The 22606-nt window shown below is 41.2% G+C and overlaps 1 protein-coding gene across 1 annotated transcript in view; it reads left to right on the top strand.

Annotated features, from left to right (window-relative positions):
- Positions 1-22606, top strand: part of CRB1 (crumbs cell polarity complex component 1) — a 102854-nt gene that overhangs the window by 14863 nt on the left and 65385 nt on the right. Inside the window, exon 2 of the mRNA XM_075760146.1 lies at positions 16535-17119. Within this exon, the coding sequence (XP_075616261.1) occupies positions 16535-17119 (585 nt within the window). The remainder of the gene's footprint in view (positions 1-16534; positions 17120-22606) is intronic.

The following is a 22606-nucleotide window of genomic DNA, read 5'->3' as shown; positions in this document are numbered from 1 at the left end:
AACAAATGCTGAGTACTGTGGTAACAGGCAAAAAATCCAGCATGAGTGGGGTAAGTTTAGTAACTGTTAAGTGTTCCTCTGGTTGAATTAAACTTCCGAGTAACTTCTTCAGTGTTTTGGGATAGTAGAGACATACTGAAGTGCTTAAAGACCATGCATGTACTTCAGAAGTTAAGTTTTGTGATTCATCAATATGACAAAAATTACTACTGGTTAGAGTAGGAATTCTGTTGTCAGGAACCATGGCGGGGGGGTAGGGGCTGGTGGTTTGAGGTGGGTTTTTTGTTTGTTTGTGGGTTTTTTTCCAGAAAAGAAATCCCCACATATATACAACTTTAATACTAATCCAATTTCTTGGTACTTACAAGAATACCTAGGTAATACAAAAATTACTTTTAAAAACTACTTTATATTATGTTTGCATGCATACAATCCACATCTTACCTGAAAAGCGTAATGAAAGCACACCCATTGCAAAGCAGAAAGGAGCTCATCAGCAGGGCAGGCTACATTGCTCTGTAGGTGATGTGTAGTGTTCCCTGCAGATCAGACAAGCACTAGTTCTCCAGAAGGAGCATAATTGTCCCTCTCCTGCTCCATTACTGCACCTTGCTTTCTTTTCCCTATGTTAAGTAGGGAGGGAAGGCAGTCTGAAGCTTGTTCCCTTTGCCAGAGACCCCAGGGATAGCAAAGGCTGGTAACCAGGCACAGAACCTCTCCTCACAGAGCATAGGCTCTTCACCAACATCTCCCAAACTGCAGAGCTAGCCTGGCAGCAGACACCCAGATAATGTAGCACAGCATAGACTCCAGAGCTATAAGAAACCTTAGCCATACCCACACACACACTCCCCCCATTAGCTCCCTAAGGAGCTGAGGAGGGCAAGGGGCTGGAGGTGCTAATTTGTAATCTGCTGACAGACCTGCACCCGGCTCAGCACAGCCACCCCAACAGGGATCTGACCCACATTTCTGGGGACCTCAGCTTTCTGCTTTCTCAGGTGTGACCCATGAATGAAATACATGGAAAATACAGTAATTCCTGCATGTATCTCAAGCTTGTATATTTAAGATTACAGCATGACGAAAATGTTAGTAAAATTTTCTTGTGACATCAGAATTTACAGAAATAAACCTCTCTTGAACAATGAATGCAATTTGTTGATGATAAGAAAGAATCAACACACCTAATAATGAACACATGATGCTAAGAGTAAATTGTGCATGCACATATACAAGCTGATGCTCATCTGGTTAGATTTTGTGGCTAATTTCGTATGTGCAATCATGATGACTGAAGCACAGGTAAGACAAAAACAGAACAGAGGCAAAATGAGCCTAAACAATCATTAGCAGAAACAATATGCTTCCATTTATCCAGAGAGAAAATCAAGCTTTAAGTGCATCTGCCTGAGATCACTTGATGAAGCATGGGCTGATCCAATTAAAAGAAATGGCACAAAGGAGAGGGCACCACATAAGTGCAACCACTTTTGAACTGTAGACTGTGATCCATAGTCTAGGTGCTATACTGGATGATGATACTCCAGCTGCCTTGGCAAGCTGAATGATAAACATTTTAGTGCTTCCTTCCTATGCTGTTATGCCTACAAACTCCCTTGATTATTAATGGAATAATATTTGTTACAGTAGGCTACCATGGTCAAATCAATACCAAGTGTCTTGGAAAGACACTACAGCTGAATCTCTAATTAAGTAAGATATTCTGTTCCTTTCAAATGAGACACTGTTTGAGTAGTACAGTAACAGTGCCTTGTTCTGTTCAAGGCTATCTATAATTAATAATCCCAATGATCAAAGGAAATGTGATCCTAAGAGAAAACTGCTTTTGAGAATCCCCAGGTATTAAGTACTGAGAATTACTTCTCAATCTGCTCTGCAGTCTCTCAGCACAGTATGTTGGATGATGCCCTTTGGGATCATAAAACAAGCCCTGTCATAGAGCTCTCTGTAAAAAATGCTCCCAGTGATATAGTCACTAGATATTTATCATGTATTCATTATTTGCATCAAATCTTACTTACTGTTTTCCTGGCCAGACCTTTATTATTACACAGATCTCATTTATTTATATAGCACAACGTAGTGCAAAGCAGGGTCAGGATGCTGCCCTATCATGTATTCTGTACTGGTAAGCCTGGACTGGTATCAGTATGAGAAAGATCCTTCCCCCCAAAACAGAGTATTCTTTCTGGGTTTTCGTCATTGTATGGCACCAAAGTTTCTTGAGATAGAGAAAGGTTCTCGATACCAAGCCGTGGAGGCTCTAGTTCTCTCCTCCTGCTTGCTAATCTTATCTTCCATGCCCCAGCCACTACACCACCCAAGCTCTCCCTCTGTCTAAAGAACAAATTTATGTTATTTGTGACAAAGAATTCGATCGACTGTCACTGCCACAGGGATGGCTCAGCCTTACATCCAAGGGAACAGCAGGCCAGAGCATCTTTATTGAGCTCCGGATCATTCTGTGGAGAGTGAGCACTTCAACACAGCTCTGGAGGCATTTGTGTTACCCTGTCGAGCTGGTGCCAAGAGTGACCTCGTGTCCTGGGGCTACAATTATTGCAGGCTCACTTACCAGGCACACTGAGTTACTGTAACTTCCCATTGCTGCCCTGTAAATCCAAGTCTGCTTTGGATCAGGCCTCAGAGGAAGAAAAGAAGAATGCATGGAAAAAATCTAAGGCAGAAAAGTGAGAACTAGGAAAGGAAGGAGAGACAAGGAGTCGTATCTCCCTCCTACATAAATTAAACAAACAGAGGAAATAGAGGAGAATATTAGCAGAGAAATAAAAGAATAAAAGAAGAAAACCTGTGAGAAATGATACCACTATACTGATTGCTACTGGATAGTGTTTATTTATTCATGGTTTTAAATTTTGTATCATTTCACTGGCAAAAATCTTACTGCTCTAATTTTGATGACGGCTTGCTGGATACCTCTTCATTTATAGCAGATATTTAATTCCCTAGTGGCAGGTTGTTTTATTATAAAACACACCACCACATTAGGCTTATAGAAACAATTTGCCTTGTAGTGATATTCCTCCAACATGAGAGGCTTATTACTTAGCTTGTTCCCCAAGGATGGCTCCTGGGCATACCCTGATGCTGGTGAATATTTTGGGCTTGCTTTACTTCTACAATGAAGCACCTTACAAAGGCTTCAGAGAAAGGCATCCCTAGTTATAGAGTGCGTTTTCAATACCGACTCTTGCTCTTCCTTTGGGTCAGTCACTCCTCCTCAAAGGACACACACACACTGGAGACTTAGATCGGTGCTGTGAGACCAAGAGATTCCCTGAGAGATCTCTGACTCTGCATGGCTCATGCTTTTACAGTTGGTGTAATTCCCCTGAATTATAGGATGCTTGCACAATGCTTTGAGCCTGGAAAGTGCTTTGAAAGCGCTAACACTTCAGTGTAATGCTTAAAAAAAAAATAATAATCATGTCCTTCTTCTCCATGTCTGGCACATGTAGGTTTGCAGCTTGAGATTTTCTTATCTTCAATTCAATTTGAAAGGTATGGACAGGGAGCAGCAAGCATGGGCTGCTCTGCAAGGGAGGGGAAGCTGGGAGCTGAGGCTGACAGCAGAGCAGGCAGGGCAGGGCAGTGGCCGTACCTGGAAGAGATCAGTCCTACTGGACCTGAGCAAGGCAGGCAGAGTGATGGCAGCTGGGGTTACCCACAGTCCAGTGACTGCCAGACAAGTCTATAGTGGCACTGCAGTCAAGAAGTCAGGATCAGGCTCAGTTCTGGGGCACAGTAACCAGGGTCAAGCTGTGGTCTAGTGACCACCAGGCAGGTCCATAGTGAGGTCAAGCCCAGACCTGGGTCCAGGACTGGATCGGTGGAGCACAAGGCCAGGCAGATACCAAGGGTGAGAGCCTGATCTTAAGAGTAGCTTCCAAGCAAAGGAGGGGCAGGTGCCAGCTGAGGATTTATAAAGCCATGGAGCTGTGCTATCAGTATTGACTCTGGCAGCCAAATCCCCAGGAGAGGGGACGTGCTCTGGGCCTGACAGGCAACAAGCTTCAATAACATCCTGCACCTGAGTTGTGGGCAACCACAAAAAACCCAAAGATGAGCTTGTGATCCATCACCTCGAGTGAGCTTTGGGGTAAAAGGGCAGTCTGACATCCTGCTTTTCTGTGAGGAAAGGCTCCTGATACTTTGAGATAGAACAGAGGCTTTCATGTTGTAGAGACATAAGCTGCCTTAAAAACAACTTTGGCTATGGCTATACTGCTAAATGATCTGGCACTTCTGGGGATGATGTATCACATTACTGAACCAGTATTTGTTAAAGGTTTCAAAAATTGGGCATAAAAATGAGTTTATGAATAAATTGTAGCTCAAAGTTGGTTGGTTTTTTTTTTTTCTGTTATGGTTATGTAGCCTACAAGGAAGAGAAATTGTCACTTCAGTAGAGCATCTGGGCTAGTGTGACACTTACAGCCTTGAACCCTCTGAGAAAATCATCGACTCACCTAGACAAGTGCTATGACATAAAAATATGCCAGGGCTGATGAGAGCAGGAGGTCCACCAGCCCCGTGTGGCCTGGCAGTGTCACAAGCTCAGTGTACTTTGCTGTGAACACCACTACACAGACAAGTCATTGCCTTCTGCTGCAAAGTGAAAGGCAGTCGAATGAGCTGCATAAATAACCATGCGATAAAGCCAGCTCCTTACCTGAGTGCAATGGTAAATGTCAAGCTGAGGATTTTCTTTGTAGATACCAGTAGAGTAAGAATTCTGATTTTCCCAGCAACCTCCAAAAAATCATGAATATCTCTCATAGAAATAGTTTCTGTTGTCCCACAAACTCAGCTCAGTCCAAGTTCTCCTATGACAGAGAAGACAATGTGACCTGCAGCTGCTATTCGCTTGGCTTTTCTTTAACTTTCATTCTTTCATTTGATTACACTGCATTGCTGTCAGGTGCAATCACCTTCTGGAGTGTCATCAAGTGAGGGCTTGGCCAGTCCTCTCTAGGATTGTAGTCCGGACAAGGAGAGGGTGGTGGCTCTTAGGGAAAGGTGGAGCTGGTGGAATAACATCTTTGCAGGTTATTTAGTGTGTTGGGAGTTTTGCCATTAATCAGCAAACAGTTCTTGAAATCAGGGGAGAGAAAACCATGATGGAATGAGGAATCTATGTGGACTGAAACTAGTAATTCCATATCATGTAGCTTAGAGTCTTATTAGGATCTGCTTCTAAGCTTTGGAAATAAAATGTTGTAAAACCATGAAACAAATTCATTCTTGCTCTGTTACAAGTCAGTACATTTTTTTAGGATGCTACAATACGGTTTGTTTGCAGGTCAGGAAAGCTACCACAGATGTGTCAGAGCCCTGGCCATGGCAGAGCTTCACTGTTACATGAAACTAGCGTTCAGAAGACTAGCCCTCTGCAAAAGTCCCCATTACAGCATCCTTCTATTGGGCGTGTGACTGATTTTTATCTGTGTGAGGTCAGTGAGGGCAACTTGCGCAGATCATGATCACATCATTGTTCTTCACCAATCTCAATGTTATTATGGTCTTGGCCCTGTTGGTAGCTGCTCTCAGCACAGGAGCTCAGCAGAAGAGCAGATGGAAACTCTGGTTGTGCCAGTCCCCCTGGTTAGACTCTAGCCTGTCCCAAAATACAGGAGCTGTGACTTTTCCCAAGCAGTCTCTAAATCCCAGTTGGTAATTAGCTCACGCAGAGCTAATTGTCAGTGATCTGTATTGAAAACACTTTAGTAAATAACAGAAAGGGCTGGAATGTGAACTCCTCTACAAAGTTCACACTGGAAAAGAATGACCTTGCTTTCTCTGTACTCGTTGTGCATCGTAGACACACTGAAGCTTTCTTCCAACTCCTGTGGCATTTAAATCACGGTGCACTGTGTTTCCAGCAACACAGTGCTGATCTGCCACAGGGCTGATTACTTTTTTAAAGTCTGGGGAGACAGCAGAAGCAGCATCATGATTTTGATATGAGAGTACTGTTACATAGCATGAAACTGAAATTGTGTGAGAAAAGGACTATGCATTCAGCAAGCCTGGAGGGACAGCATGCACTTCGGTGGCTATGGGTATCAGTGTGATGCTAGTCTAAAATTGGAGCTGATCTTGCTGTTCTGCTGCATTTTGTTGGCTTCAGCAATGTTTAGTTCTCAGCTGTATTACTGAGAACCTACTGGAGGCAATCTCAACATCTGCACACATCAGTATACAGCTTTGCACCTAAAAACTTTAAAGCATTCATTTCCTTAAAGACTTCAAAGCAAAGCCTAGTGAGCCAGCTGGGAAAAAAAATAAATCTATAAAAACCCTTATGTGTTTTCTCATGGTTTTTGCCCCTGTTCTAGTATGTTAAAAAACATCATTTTCTGAATGTGCATTTTGTTGCTAGAGGTTTTGCTGTGCAGAAGGGATATGGTGCATCTGATATAATGTGCCTTGATGGGATCTTCTGGTGATCTGAATGCTATAAAAACAAGTGCTTGTGGAGACTATGTCGAATGGGAGTCATCAAAACCTGGCTGTGAACATATGCCTGTGTGATACACCTGACAGTAACATCTTCCCTATGATTTACTAGTGTAGTACATTTGACTGGTGAGCATATACATATTTTCTTGAAGCCAAAATTCGAGCATGACTTACAGAGGGAAAATCTAATTTCCTGAAGTGCAGGACTGTGCAAAGTGGAGGTGAAAATATCACTCACCAGAAGAGAAATTCTTGCCCCATGTTACAGCTTGGTATGATGCATTTCTAACAATCAGGGCTTTAAGCCTATTCAATTTTGACTCACAGCAAGAACTTACACCTGGGTCAGTGTTACAGACATTTGAGGCTATATTTTAAAATCACAGCATCTTTATGCAATACTCTATACCAGAATCGCTGCTGTAGGTTGTTTTCATATTAAGAAAAAGACAGAGACAATGAAGTGGAGGGTGGAGCCACGGATAAAGGAGACCAAAGAGGATGCCTTCTAATGGCTTTCCAAAGCAAACAACACATGGACATGGAATTTAGACCTCAAGTCAATTTTGTACTTAATTTTTAGCCCCTCTGCTCCAAGTGCAGTAGGTCAATGATTTAGCAGCAATAGGCAGCATTTCTGACTGCTTTTTCTTTCCCGTGTCAGTAGTTGAGCACAGTGGTAGCACAGCTGCTTGCATGGTCTGACCCAAATGAAACCTCAGTGCTGCAAGTCAGCAGCGTCTGCATGAGGGGCAGCGTCTCCCAGCCCAGCCGAGCCCCCAGCTCCTTGCTGAGGCTGAATTCAGCGGGAGCCAGGAGCTCAACAGGAGGCGGGAGCCTCTGTCTTACACACAGGCAAAGTGCCACAAACTGTTTCCAGGCTCCAGAGAAGCTGCGAGACCTTGTGTCTCTCAAGGCAAGATTTGGCCTCTTCAAGAGGCAACAGCTTCTTTGCTCCCTATTTTCCACTATTTGAAATTCAGACAGAACCAGAAGCAACTGGGTTTCACCCAAACTCACAAACTAACAGTTTTACCCTCTGTTATTCCCTCTGTGTTCCTGAACATGTCCCTGTGCATGCAGAGAAGAAGTGAGACTGCGCTTTGGTCGTTCTGCAACCCTTTTCAGCTCTGGCACCATTTCCCTGGTTACTTTGCCACGTGTCTTCTTCCAAGGTGTACGTGTTAGCCTTCCTTCTTAGCATAGCTGTGAATACCGGCGGTATCTTTCCAAGCAAGCATTGCTCTCATTTTTCCACTTCCCCAGCACCACTTACACCCCTCAGTGGTTTCACATATCAGGTTTGGAAGTGCCAGATTATGCTCCCATTAATTTTAAAAGGCTTGATGCTGCCATCTTTGTACCTCTTGGGAGCGAGGCAGGAGCAACACCTTTCACAAAAGCATCACAAATCCACCCGTCCAAACAAGTTCATCTAGGTGTGCTGAGAAACCTCACTAAGGGCAAGCAATACAGAATAACATTTTAAAGTATAAGACATAATTCACACCCCTAACTAAACCCACTGAGGTTTTCTCTCTTTATTTCTGAAAAACTTTTCATCTTCTTACAGAAGAGATCTTTTCACATGTGGCTGAGTATCCTGAGTTATATGCTGAGGATGTCCCCAACTTTAATGAAGCCCTAAGAGCAGCGCAGGCAGGAAAGGTATTGATTGAATCCTTGTGACAAAGACATTTAACCTGCAGAATCACCAAATCTTTCCTCTAAGCAATCAAGTTTATTACCTAAATAAAATTGTTTCAGATTTTAAGCAATAAATTTTCCATGTTCTTCGCCTCTAAAGAGCAGATAGAAAGGCAAACTTGAAGCCAGCTCCCAAGTTCCCACCACCATATATCGCTGTTGTTGCTCACCTGCCTATTTATCTCTCATGTCCCTGTGTGGGGGAATCCTGTTCTGTAGTATTAAGAATAAATTCTGCTGCATGAATTCAACCAAAAAAAATTTCATCACTTCTAAGGGGAGAAGGAATACCTCATTACACTCATATCTTTGCTCTTCTGCAGAGTTAGAAGATAAAAATGTGGAGACATATCATGAACCTCTTAAAAAGGAAAGTTATATTCAGATAGAGCGTACACAGTAGCGGGGATTGCGCAGCAGAAATCAGTTCAGTTTCTACATCAGTGTCTGCATCATTTACTGTAATGGATATCAGCTTCCTTCTGGGCCTGCACCTTATACAAACAAAAATATCTGTGCATAGTAGAAGCACAATGATCACTATGCGCTATCAAACTGCAGTGCTCTAGTACTAAATGTAAAGAAGCAGCAGATAAATCCTTTTATTCACATTAGAAACCAGTCTGTTTACATTGCTAGTAGCACCATGCCTTGACGTCCAATTGAGCCAAAAATCCTCCAAATTCAATCTGTAGGAGCCCCATTGAGCTCCTGGGCCTCATTCTCCTCCTGTTCCCAGCAGAGACACTAGGGGATGATGCAAAATAAAGTAAGCGCCAAAAAACATTTACTTTTAGAAGTAAAGAAAGCATTTACCTCATTTTCGAGATGTTTGCTTTATTTGTCCACTGCTGGCAACACAAGTCACAAGCTAATGAGCAGCACCCACTCCCCCCTTTTCTCGAGCACTAGCCGGAAAGCAGCCGCGTGTGCGTGCACGCCAAGAGAGCGCCTTTGAACTAGCACACCTCACCGCGGTGTGATAAAACAGTCGTTGCACGGCTGCTTTGTAGGAGAGCCTGTCAAATTGTTGCTGTGCTTAGTATAATCAGTCGGCACAGCTGTAAGGACTGCGGCTGCTGAAATGCTTATGGGGTAAGGAACTCTGGGATGGCACAAAGGTAAAAAGGCAGCGAAGGAAAATGACAGCAAACGGTAATGTCCTTTATTCTTGGGAGACAGCACCACATTAGTGTGAGCTTGCAGAAATGTTTGGAGAATGGAGAAATGAAGACACCGATTTAATAACCAGTTCTGTGATTCATAATTTGAATCACAGATAGCTTTAATCTTAAAGTGTTTCCTAAACATTTTAAGATTTAGATGCTATTCAGTTGTAACTCTTACACTAATATACAATACTTCTGCTTCAGAAAATAAGTTAATTTACTTTCCTTGGTTTTGCTGATACAAATGTACTTGAAAACAAAATTGGCTTTTTTTTGATAGAAATGGAATATTTGTGCAACTGCCTTTTTTCTTTTCTGCCTGTGTGCGGTGGTGGTTACTATGGTAATAATCGTGATTCAAGATTTAAAGCCTGAAAGTGGTTTCTATAACAACATGCTAGGATGTTTTGAACACACAATTGAAGTTGAAGATTCAGGATTAACCCTTTATGACCACAATATTTGTAGACACAATGACAAGCGTTTGCTTGTTTGGCAAAAGTTTGTTCATACCTTCCCAAGGTTCGCTAGTTCATTGAACAGGTTAAGTAGTAATTCTAGTTGTGGATAGCACAGGTCAGGTCCTGGGGCTGGCACTTCTGTCCCAGGTGAAGCTTGCAAAGGAGAAAGGCACCACAGTAACTACAAGCTGCTCATTACGTTAAAAAATTAAGACACCAGACAAATGTTTTGGGAGATGGGCAGGGGAAGGGTAAAATAGCATTAGTGCAATGTTTATGAAGTTTCAGACTTTAGTCTGGCAATCAGAACTGTGTGGAAAACCTGAAATGATCTATTCACAGAGAATCTCGATGGAAAAGCTATATTGAGGGCTAACATAGCCCCTTACCTGGCTCTGCTTTATCCAGAATGGCATGGTTTCATGTCCTTTTCTACCCATCTGCCAAATGCTGATCCACGAACGCATCTCTGCCTTTCAGACCATGGTGAAGGGATCTGATCCCAATCTCTGTCACTGTCGATTATGCAGCTGTGCTCATCTCTTCCCTAGTTCTTCAGGATACATCAAGATTGAATCTATATGCACTACCACAACTTTCTAAGGCTGTCTTTGCAAGGAAGTTATTGTCACAGTGATGAACTGTATTTTCTGTGTCATGGTGCACTGCAGATAAACTGAGATATGCCTCATTATACCAAAGCCAAGCCCTCTTCAATGCAGCACTAAATGCCTTGGGCAATATTTTAATATTTCCAGTTAAATGCTAATTATTTAAAGATCTCACTAAAGTCCTAGAGCTTGATATTTTAGTGACATAGATTTGCACACTTGTTTTAAAATCCCAGGGGCAAGTTTTAAACAAGAAATGAACACAAGCATTGAAGGTTCTCGTTTCTAACTCCAGACACTGGGCTATCTAGATGCTTGCTACCGTCATGTTATCCTGTGACCTCTTTAGTGAGCTTATTTGATCATAAGGTAAGCCTTCAGTTGAGAACAAATGCTGTATGCTGTTGTTGAATCAACAGATGGCAGACTGAAGTAATAGCAGTAAGAGAAGCAAAGGTTTCTTCATTCATCCCAGTGAAATTTTATTTTTCTGACCACAACCAAGATGTCAATTATAAAGGCTATTTTAGAAAACTAAAAACAACAAAAGCCCCCACCCAACACACATTTTCTAGGCTGTTGGTTTGGTTTTTTTTAAAAAAAAATTCCACTTTTTTTTGCTATTGCAATTCGATCATTTTTTCCTTAGGAGTATTTTTAAAGTTTCATTTCTCAACTCATAGACCAGCATACTGGTTTTTTGGCTATCCATTGCTTTCCAAAGTGTATGAGTTAATAAAAAGTCAGATTTTGCTGTGAACTGCTTTATCTGCATTAGCTGCTGTAGCTTCCTAGTTTTAATTCAAACATGTGAAGTAATAACTCTTTGTTTAAAAAAAAAAAAAGTAAAGAAAAAAAAGAAAGAAGTCCTCCTCAAAGCACAGTAATCAATGTCATCATCAATGTTGATGACTATATGGGTATCAGGAAGTTCTCAGAGTTATTTTTTTCTAGAAAATAGACTGTCTCTGTTAAGAAGGTCAGAAAATCTCCGCAGCATATGTAAAAGACCCTGAAGCTCTTAGTGTCGAGAGCTTCTGTGAAGCTTAGAGTCCTCTTCAGGAGAAGAGGGCACATTTGAAGAATAGCATTGCAAATTACAAGCAGTCTTCAGGCATGATGAGATGATCAGCAAAGTGCACACATGACCACAGTCAAGTGAACTCCAGTTCATGACAACATGATTAGCAGTGATGGAAATTTGATTTTAAATTCTGCTGCTGATTATGATATTTCACCAACTTGTAGGGAGAATCGTGTCCAGAAAGAAAAAATCTTAGCTGAAAGACATTTCTGCCAAAAGCCACCCAGCACAGTTTGCTCTGTTTTGTTTGTGGGCTTTCAATGGCTGAGATTGCTAATCAGATTCTCAGAATTGGGAATCATCAGTTTACTTTACTTTTGATTTTACCAAGTTAAGATAACAGAGTATTTTGAAAAGCACACATGAACTCTTTATCTCTCTGATTCAAACAAAAAAAAAACAACCAAATTTTCAGGAAAAAATATAAAGATGAGCTCTTCAGAATTACCTGCTTTACTGAGGAACAGTAGTTTCCTTGTCAGGAGTCAGGTGATCTTTGCCAAATTACTTTGGCCCTTTCATGCTCTTGCCCTGTTTATGTTAACTTTCCCACTAATTTCATTTTACCCTCCTATGCTTGTTGTCATGCACTTCCAATACCCAAATGCTTTTGTATCATTTCGGTGGTTTCTGATCAGTGAGAAGTCTTTACCAGATCAAAATCATGCATTTTCAGTGCTGATTAATTACAGAAGCTCAATTATTCATACAATAACAATATCATTTTAATGAATTTAAGTAAACTTATCCAAGAGGAAAAAATGGCTCTTTCCCAGCATGTCTTAGATTTAATAGTTTGCACCAAGTCTGAAAAGATGCAGGTATTGACATGTTTCTGGTAGTACTGATGATTTGCCAGTAGATGGCAAGCTTTACTGCAAAAAATTTTACTGCCAACCATCTCATCTGCATCAAAAGGATTTAACCATGGGGTAAAATACTTGGCACTAATTCCGCTCATAATTAGATTAATGTACCAATGTTTATAAAGAGACTGATAATTACATCAAGTGTCAGTCAGTGTAAATCCAAAGTGATCGGCATTTTGTTTCCATTCTTCTAATGCTACATACAAGTTTTAAGACCCTGTCAGAACAAGTGACTGCTGCAGTGACCTTAATTGCTCAAGAATGAAAATGACTCCTGCGTATCTGACCTAGAACATAAGGCCTTTTCAGTTTATCCCTCTGCAGCCTTACCAAAAATCAAGCCCCCCCAAACACTGAAACATTTCTGCCTTCTTTCTGCAAATGTAGTAGAGAATATTCTTCAAGCATGAGCTCAAACTGAGCCAGCCTTTGCGTCAGACACCACCATACTCTGCCACATCACATCACACAGCATGAGGGAGTTCAGCTTCCACATGCTGTGATCTGCCTGTCTCATTTCCCCACAGCTCTCAATAGATTCCCAAATCCATCCTTCCCCATCACTCCAGAGCAGCAGGGCAACCAAGTTTCCATGGGGCAGAAAGGGAAGTAGTGTAAACAACTTGTCTCAAATAAGTGGAAAATGGTGCTCTAACTAGCAGTCCAGGGTCCAAGGATTTCCTGAAGCACTCATGTCATTTAGCAACATGACTTTTCTCAAAAAAATCACAGGAATGTCCTGGTGACCTGCATACCATTTGATAACCACAGTATGACAATTGCATACCCTTTGATGACCACCTTTTTGAGATGCAGTTTTGCTGCTGGGGAAAAACTACTGCATGGCACCCCTAACAAAAACTCTTGGTCCTAGCCCTTAAATCGCAAGTAAGCTAAAACTCAACAGTGATTACATCTCTGCAAAGACTTCAGAACTCTTGCGTTCCTCAAGAACTACACAAATAATAAAAACATGGCACAGTGCATTAGAACGAAGATAAAACTCCAAAAGCTTTATTACTTCACTGTAAACTTGTAGTACAAATCAGACAAAAGCATCCTCTAGGGAGTATTAGATTTATTGAATTGTCTGTTGGCAATGTTTGCATAAGAAATTTGTTTTATAAATCCAGAGGAGTTGAAATTAAGATACTAGTTAAAAAATCCAGGAAAGGTTTTCTGTTTCATGTTTTTCCCATTGTGGTGTCATCTTGGAGACAAATTGGTTGCCTTCACTACAGACTGTGCTTTTAGGGCTTGCTTTCCTTTTTTTCCTCATTTTCCATCCACTATTACTGCCTCAGAGAGCTACGAAGCTTGTAAACCAGTGCTCAAAGCTGGTATGTTGCTATCAAAACTGCAGACTGGCAAATGCTTCAGTTTCTCTCACACAAAGTCATTACAACAAATTGAGTTGTTGCATGCAAATTATCTCTGGAAAAGCAGTAATATAATTAACTAAATTGCTTCTCATGTCACAGTGGTCCTACTTAAGGAGCACTTGAATGAGTGACCTCACTTCTTGTGGTTTACACAGTACAATAGTTAGATAACATTATAACTTCATCATAAGTTAATTTCTTCAAATTTGCAATGTTTCTTCAAATGTGCACTTTTAATGAATTTTAAGAAGGTAGACAGATGGGAAAGCAAGCTCTTTAAAGTTGTGCAATCCCAAGAAAAATGTGGGTTGCAAAAGGCACCCTCATCAGTCAGTTTGTGTTCTCTGACAATCCCCAGTGGTTGGTTGTTATCCTCAGGTGACCAACCCTCGCCTCTCACTTTCGCAGCCAGCCAGGGATCTGTCCCAGGACTTTATCAGCATTGGACTAACCCATTATTGATAAACATCTCTACAGGCTGCTTCTCTTTCAGTACCCCATCTCCTTCTCTATTGTGTCCACCGTCCTGAATGTCAGTTCCAAGAACCAGGAAGAAATTAGAGACTAGTGGTAGACGGGTCTGAATTTCTTAGAGAAGTTCAGTTCATCCACAACACCATTTGCACAAGCATACGTTGTTCTGCCATTCATTTTCAAGTAACTGCTGTAGAAGACACATACCTGTCGTATTTCCAAACAAGACTCCAGATTAAAAATATAAACCCAAAGCAGAAAATAGGATGTTTACAGGACTCTCATATAGATTGTTTAATGCAACTTTCTCCAGCCTGTTAGTCTTTCCCTTCTGAATCACTACCTTCTCTCCAAAAGGAACATTCAGCTTTATTTCATAGATCCTTGGCCAAAATATGACTGGGATTTTTCCCCTCCCATGATAATTTTTTTTCTCTAGCAATATGTAAAATATTTGCTTACAGTTTTACCCTCATATTTTGAGGAATGTCACATTAGAAGTCTGATGGTATTCAGATGTTCAATATTAGTAGACTATTTCATATGGTGAAAATCAGTTGCAAAAGAAAAAACTGTACTGGATAGAATTCTTCTTATACTCCAGGTTTTTCCAATTTGATCAGTAGGAATTAAAATACTATACATGCATTTGGCTTTTTAGGTCAGTATTGAAACAGTCCCTGTCTTCTAGATGATTTATGTCAGTGAATAACTACTTGCCTGTCTTCTTTCTGTTAACCACCATCTATGAGGTTTGATCTGCCACTGTTTCATTTTACTAGCACAGTATTTGGAGGCAGCTCCAGGATTTCTTCCACTAACCTTCCCTCAGCATTCAAGAGCTTGACCAAGATCGAGGTCTAGAGCAAACACCCCATTTGCAATCACCCTTTTGGGTCTTATCATCTCCACAGCCTTGAGTCAGTTTATACATGAGTAACAAAATTCCCAAATGCTGCAGGATATGTGCTGATGATTAACACCATTTCCATACCAAAAGAATGGCAAGTCATGACAGAAGCAACATGACATTATAAGATTAATTCAGTGATCAATAGAACCCCATTGCACTCTTAACTATGTCTGTGTTGCGTGTGGGAGACCTGATTATAACACACATAAAAGTATACAAGCTTCAGTCTAGCTCTCTTGATATTGGCAGTGAAGCTGTGATTGTGGAGGATTCAGCCCAGGTCAACACACCTACCTCCGGCGCTCAGTATTTGGCACCTTGCTGCTATTGCTTAGTATGTCTAACACTGAATTTAAGGCAGCAGGTATATATCCTACATATGTATGCTATGCTTATCTGAATACAGCTATTTATTTTGATATGGAAACAATTAATCATGATTAAAAAATTATACAGTTTCACAGCAAAATTCTTGTTTTCTTTTACTAGAAAGAACACCCTTCACTACTTTCATTGCTTTAACTCTCTCAGTGTTTCTCAGTTGTGCAGTATGAACAATGCTCATAACAGCTCTCTCCTCCTTGGCTGGGAAGTGCGAAGTAGCTATTGTTATTGTCAGCCAGTCTTTACAGCAGCAAGGCAACTCCAAGTGGCCTTTAATTACTGCCAGGAGCTCAGTTCCTGGAGGCTAAAGAACATGTTTACACCGTGTTCACCATGGTCTTCCACCCTCAGAGGCTGGAAGACACTCATAGGGCTATTTTGAATCTCAGGTGTTTGGGAGATTCTTTGTGGTGGAAATGCTGTACAGCTGTCAAACTACTATTTCTAATCAGGAAGTCAAAACCAAAATGCATGATGGTTTGAACCACTTGAGCTATAACTGCACTTGAGTCATTTAGCTTTGTTGAATTCTAATACAAAAACCTTCCACCACATAAGAATACAAAGTGGTATTGAACTGAAAATTGTGGTTCAACTCCTTTTTCTAGTAAAAGAAAAATAAAATTGTGTTAAATATACCTAAATGCATTCCATATTGTTGGATATCTGTTGATAACCACCAATATTGTTGCAACTGTACTCTTAATATAGTGTTAAGCAATCCTGACACTCCAAGCCATGGTTGTTGGAAGAGGTGAGAACAGGAAACTACAACCTACTCACATTTTCATAATTGTTTTCACTTCACATTTATTAGTCTACTAATATGCATCATACACTGGTTTCTTCTCAACAGCCAACAATTGGAGCTGTTGGTTTTGAAGCACGGTCGTGTTAAGAGTTGTACTTTTTTCACTCTTGGTTACTCCCCAGACTGTGGAAGTCCTCAGGATTTTTTGTGTTTCCTTTCTAGAGTCACTTTGCACAAGGAATGATTCCAGGTGCCTGTCAAACTCTTGCCAAAAGAATTCTACATGCATTGCTGATCATAAAGATGATACTTGCCATTGTGCAGATGCATCAGTGGACAGTGTGGAGGAACTCTGCAATAAAACCTCCGATCCTTGCTCCTCAAACCCTTGTCTTCAAAACGCTACTTGTTTAAGCTCTGCTGGAAACCTCAGCTTTACTTGTGAGTGCCCTGCTGGGTATAATGGACCTACCTGTGAAACAGCCATCAGCATGTGTGACACAAACCCTTGTGAGCATGGAGGCACTTGCCAAAATGGCCTGGCTGGGCCCACCTGCCTTTGTAATGCAGGATACACAGGTACACTCTGCGAAATGGATTTTGATGAATGCATTTCCGAACCATGCCACAATGGAGCAGTGTGCAGGGATGGAGTTGATGAATATTCCTGCTACTGCGTCCCAGGCTACCAAGGCAAGCACTGTGACCTGGAGGTGAATGAATGTGTGTCAGATCCGTGCCTGAATGGGGCAACGTGTCTCAACCAGATAGGGCAGTACAACTGCATCTGTCCACTTGGGTACACAGGTAAGCACTACTAAAACAACTTTTGTGTGTGTGTGACAGAGAACCATCATAATTCATGCTCCAATTTCAACTCTCCCACCCACACACTTATTTAGTCATATCTGTATCACCACCTCGCCTTCAGCATCGGCACCAGTGGCTGTTGGTGCATGATGGGTTACCCTATCACTGTGAACTACTGGTATCAGATAGGGAAGGATTAAAGAAATCTCACATTTACCAAAACAGAGCAGTTTCGTGAACATCAAGCTATGTCACAGGGCTAGGTTAGCTCTCCTTTTAAAAGAAACATTCTCAAAGTGCATGTCCTCAGAGTGCTATACGTAGTTTTCGGTCCTCAGACAAAACCCATGTTTGACAGGGTTAAAAATTAGATCTAATTAGACTTGCTTGATTTGCTAATCATGACAAACTGTACTCTTAAACCTAGATTTTTCATGTTAACTTCCTCTCCTCTGCCCTTCCCAGAAACAGAGGGCTCATTTGCAACTAGAACATTATGTAAGCTAAGTCCAAAGAAAAGGATTATCAGGTTCCCAAAATGCCCATTTTTTATAATCCTATTTTATGTGGCTCCATTTTTAAGGTACGGGTGTGATTTTTCTTGCCCACTTCCTCTACTGGAGAGCATATAATCCTTGCGGGAGACAGCTCCCTTCAAATTTCAAAGCTGTATTCAAGGGTAGAACTGCAAGAGGTAGCACACTGAATCATTAAAAAGAGAAAAGGGGAGGTATTTTACTGATAGATTGCCAGTCAGGTAAGCAAAGAGAGGGGGAAAAAAAAAAAAAGGAGTCATACAGCAAAAGCAGCTTTTGCTTCAAGTGATTCAAATGAATAAGAAATAAGAGATGTGGTTTACAGCTCCATCCCCAAATCCCCATGCAGGAGGGGAAGTCAGAGGTAAAAAGCAGCTTTCCCATGTCTGACACAGCACTCATTGGAAGCCAGCCCTCGGTTAATATCCCTCATGAGCAGGGAGAATGTTATTTGAAGGAAGCTTGTTACCTTCCCGCCACCCTGCTGCTGCCAGCGGGTGTCTGAGCCCAGGCCAGCCGAGGAGAAAACTACACAACCAGGGGAAAGCCAAAGAGCAGAAGGAAGGAAAAACCTATTAACAACCAGCATGGTTACTCTGCAATGATCAGACTCAACCCAGACCTCCTGTTGTATTCAGGAAACTGTATTTGTTTAACTGGCACTGTTAGTGGGGTCCAGGCCTCGATCTGTAGCCCAGGAACTCGGTCTGAAAGAGGCAGAATATACACCTTAGAGACAAAGAGAGAGAAAACATAATAAAATAGTAAAGCCCAAACAAAAAGAAATGAAGATTTAGATCAACACAAACTGCTGGAGGAAACTCACTCTGCTGGAGTCGCTCCACTTTGATCACAAAATTTTGCTGTTTACCAGGCTGCTCTCACCAAAAATCAAGAGATGTCACCGAGTGCTCCACACAAACAGAGTTAAGAAATGAGGAGAGCGCCAAGGAAGGAGAAGGTGGCTAAAATACAAAGCAGAAGAGGCTGCAGTGTTTTGACATACAGCTTCCAGCAGCAAACAGACTAATCATAATTATTCTATAAAGGAATAGCAGACTGTTCCTTCAGCAGTAAAACACCAGCTTTTAAAGGCTACTTAACAAAATGATTTTCAGAAGCATTCTTTTTTGTTGTTTTCTGCACCTTGCTGTGAGTTGTGCTAAATGCACAAGCCAGGATTACTGGATGAAAGCCCTGAGGTGTCCCCACAGGTAATAAAACCCTTCATTTACGCTGTCAGGGGATCTTGCCAACCATTATTATCCTGGCCTGACACCATGAATTACTGTGGGAAGTCATCCAGCCTCATCTCATTTCCCCGAGATGTTAAAAAGGTTTTATCTCTTGATACGTAGGTAGAGAATGTACAGTAAATCTACAGCAGTAATATTAACCAAATGCCTGAGTTACTGGCTGCAGTTGCTACTTGTTTCATGGACTATGACTGCTATTTTGTATGATTGGTATGCTGCAGCACTTCTTAAAATAGCTGAGAAATGTCACACATAATTCTTACACAAATGGAAGAGGTTAGAACGCACCAAGAGCCAGAGAGTGGAAAATTTAGCATGAAATCCACAGTTTCTATGATAATGCTCTGCATGTGTGAAATTATTTACAAGACATGTGTCATGCAGCTGTTAAATAATGAAGCTCAATTGGTTTGTTGAAGTTTTGCTGGCTACCTTAATCAAATGCATTTTTTCCTCCATGTCACTAATTGCACTTGCCTTTAATTCACCCCAACAGAGCATGGGTAAGAGCCTGTTATTACCCACAGCTAGGTACATTAATTACCTCCATTGCCAGTGAACATTTTAGTGTGAACTGTCAAGGGTGCACGGCAGCTCCAAAAACCAGTCTCAGCCCAAGACAAGAGCAGGAGAAAGCATTTCAGTGACAGATGCAATAGGTACAATGGGCTAGATTCATTCTTGGTGCAGTGCCTTTTACTGATGTAACCATAGCTGGGATGAACTCTGTACAATACGAAGAAATTATTCCTGATGAACCTTTAAGTTCTCATGCAGTATTCTTATCAATATATGTAATCTTCTATATATGTATGCCATGCAGATATTTAGAGTAGATGTGTCATAAGTCTTAGGCACTTGAAGGCAAGCAGAGGCACAGCAGCCTCTACCATGGGATGAAGCACTGCCAGTACAGATCTCACTTCCCAAAAAGCTCATGGTAGTGTCATTGTGGGTATCGATAGCAAATCCCATTGCCCATCCGAGAGCAATTGCCAGCAAAGTGGAAGATCTGTTTCCTTCCGCAGCTTTCCGGTTTCAAACCGGCGCTCCCTGCCTCACGCCCTAGCCAGCCTGAGCAGAGGATTTGGCCCAGGTTATCAGCTTGCTGCTGAGACTCCTAACTGCAAGACTATGATGTGAGAGGATCCCAGCAGCACTGGCCACATTTCAAAGGGGTTTCAAACTAAAGATCAGCAGAGGGCACATACATCCAAAGAGTGCTTGTCGCAGTTCATAACTTCCCAGCGATGAAAGCCTTAATTGGATTTAGCCCCACTGTTCTCCAATTGCATCTAGTTAGTGCAGTGATGTAAGACCTGTAACACCTTAAGTCTGTGCATGCACACAGGTAACTGGTGGTTTGTATGGACCTGCATGCAAAAAGAACAAGCCTTGCTCCAAGAAAGTGAATTCTCCCCTCTATCTGGTTTTTGATAAACTCTCTTCCTGCCCTTTCCAAGCCAGTGCCTCGAAAATAGCTATCTGACACTCACCATCCAGCTGACGGCATGGAAAATTGCTATATACAGATTGAGGAATTTGGGGACGGCCTCCTGTACCTGCTATGCCCAAGCACAGCACTACAGTGCAGGAGAGCAGAAGGGATGACCTGGGTACCAATTCCCAGCTGTACTAAATCCACACAGGTCCACCTGAAACTACACTGAGCGCACAAGCCTCTAGCATCTTTGACCAGGAGGTGACTTTACAATATATCTGTAGGCAGACAAGTCTGAAAACATCGGCTGTATCTCTTTCATCCTTGCCTGCATTTACTTTTTATTGACTGGGGCTGTACAAAGAAGCGCACAGTAGGACTCATTTAAAAAGCAAGCAGTATAAGAAATAATCGTAGTTCTTCAAAGAAAGTGCAAAAGTTATAAATATCAGTTATATCCACCTGCCTGCCTAGTCTTTCAATTCAAACCGCTTGTGTGGTTCAGTATTTGCTGAAACACTCTGCCTGCTCTAGGACGGGACACCTTTGCTCTTGATGCTGTAGCCCCATGCAACAACCGTGGCAGGGCTGATTGGTGCCCTTTTTTTTTAAAAAAAAAAAACAACTTTCTGGCATATGATATTTGGCATACAGCATATTTCTGACAGAATGTTAGACTGAGGTGCAAATGCAGATCTAATCTTTCCATCTCTCTTCTTCACATATAAGAAAGCCTGACAGGAGATTCAGCAGAGGCTAGGAAGGAATCCCTCCCGTTTGCACGGCATACCGCATTGGCTAGATGCATTACACAGAGAGAAGTTTTCTTCAGAGGCAACATTGCCGAAGGCAGGTTACTGGGCTTGATAGATTAAAGACATGAACCAAAACAACAACGCTATGTTCTCATGTTAATCATCAGGCTGTTCTCAGGCCTGTAGTTTTAAATTTGGCTGAACTGAGGATCAGTTGAACGCAGCTTGTTTTGTCACATGATTTTTAGTGTTCGTAGTAAGCCGTTAACAAGCTCTGGCAGATTTACGGTCACTAGACATACTTCTGCAAACACATTGTTTACAATTACAGTGAATTCACAGGGCAATGACCACAGAGGGATTGCTCACTATATCTGGATGTAATGTACATTACCATAAAGCCATAAGAGAGTGTTCCTGTGCTAGGGTCTCACGGCAGGCTCTCACTGAAAACAGTGGATAGCTGAACCCCTGAACCTTAAACTGGAGGCACGGGACAAGCGACTTCACCTATCCAGTGTTCTATATGTTGTCTCAAGGAACTATAAAAATATATTCTCTAAAATTACAGCAATAATATTTCATAACTACTAGAAAGATGAACTTGCACTTTTAGGTTTAAATAGAATGAAAAAATAGCTGTGAGCTAACATCCTCAAATTTTGTTTTGACATTTTAAGATATTTCCAGGTATTTATCTAAAATGTAGGGGTTTAGATTTATTTTTTTTTAGAGATTCTACATTCAAAAGGGTCAAAATAAATTAGTAATCAAGTAATAAATTAGTAACAGTGCTAAATTTCAGCAATCTTAGTGTTTTGAGAAAAATATTCATTAAATGTACAAAATTCACAGCAGGACAGAGCTGGCAAAAAAAGCATAAAGAAAGAATTAGAGGGGAGCTCCTAAATAAATTGCTGAGACAATATCCATCACGAAAACATGTCTGTTCCAATCTTTTGAAAGCCTGCCCTATCATCTTGTACCAGAAACTTCACCTCTCAAAAAAATGGAACCCATTCTTAGGGCTGCAAATTCTCCTTCAAGTATGAAATTCTCCTGAAAACTATTTACAATATTACTGCTACTTTGGTAAGCCAAATAAAAGATAGGGAAGTCCACTTAAAAGCAGCTGCTTCTTTATAATTTGCTGTTTTGCATCTGGTTTGTGGCTGATACTGTAGCTATTAAAACAAATTGACTTGGCAGGTGAAAATTATTTTAAAAAACATCACTTTAGTGCTCAAAATACTAAATAAGTGCATATGCATACAAAACCCTGATATAATCAAAGCAGAAGCTACAATGCATTAGTTATGAAAGTTTCTTACTATCTCATGAACTGTGCTAGAAATAAGAAAAAGGAGTGTATATTTAACCTGCCAACTACCATAAGTAGCTATAAACTAATATTAGTACTAATTTAGTTCCATCAATTATCTCTGAAGAGCAGCTCCAAGATTCTGACCTGTTGCAAACAGGGCATTGTAGACCAA

Source organism: Balearica regulorum, chromosome 8 (genome assembly GCF_011004875.1).
Source record: "Balearica regulorum gibbericeps isolate bBalReg1 chromosome 8, bBalReg1.pri, whole genome shotgun sequence".
Taxonomy (NCBI): Eukaryota; Metazoa; Chordata; class Aves; order Gruiformes; family Gruidae; genus Balearica; species Balearica regulorum.
This window is presented reverse-complemented; position numbering and strand designations above follow the sequence as displayed.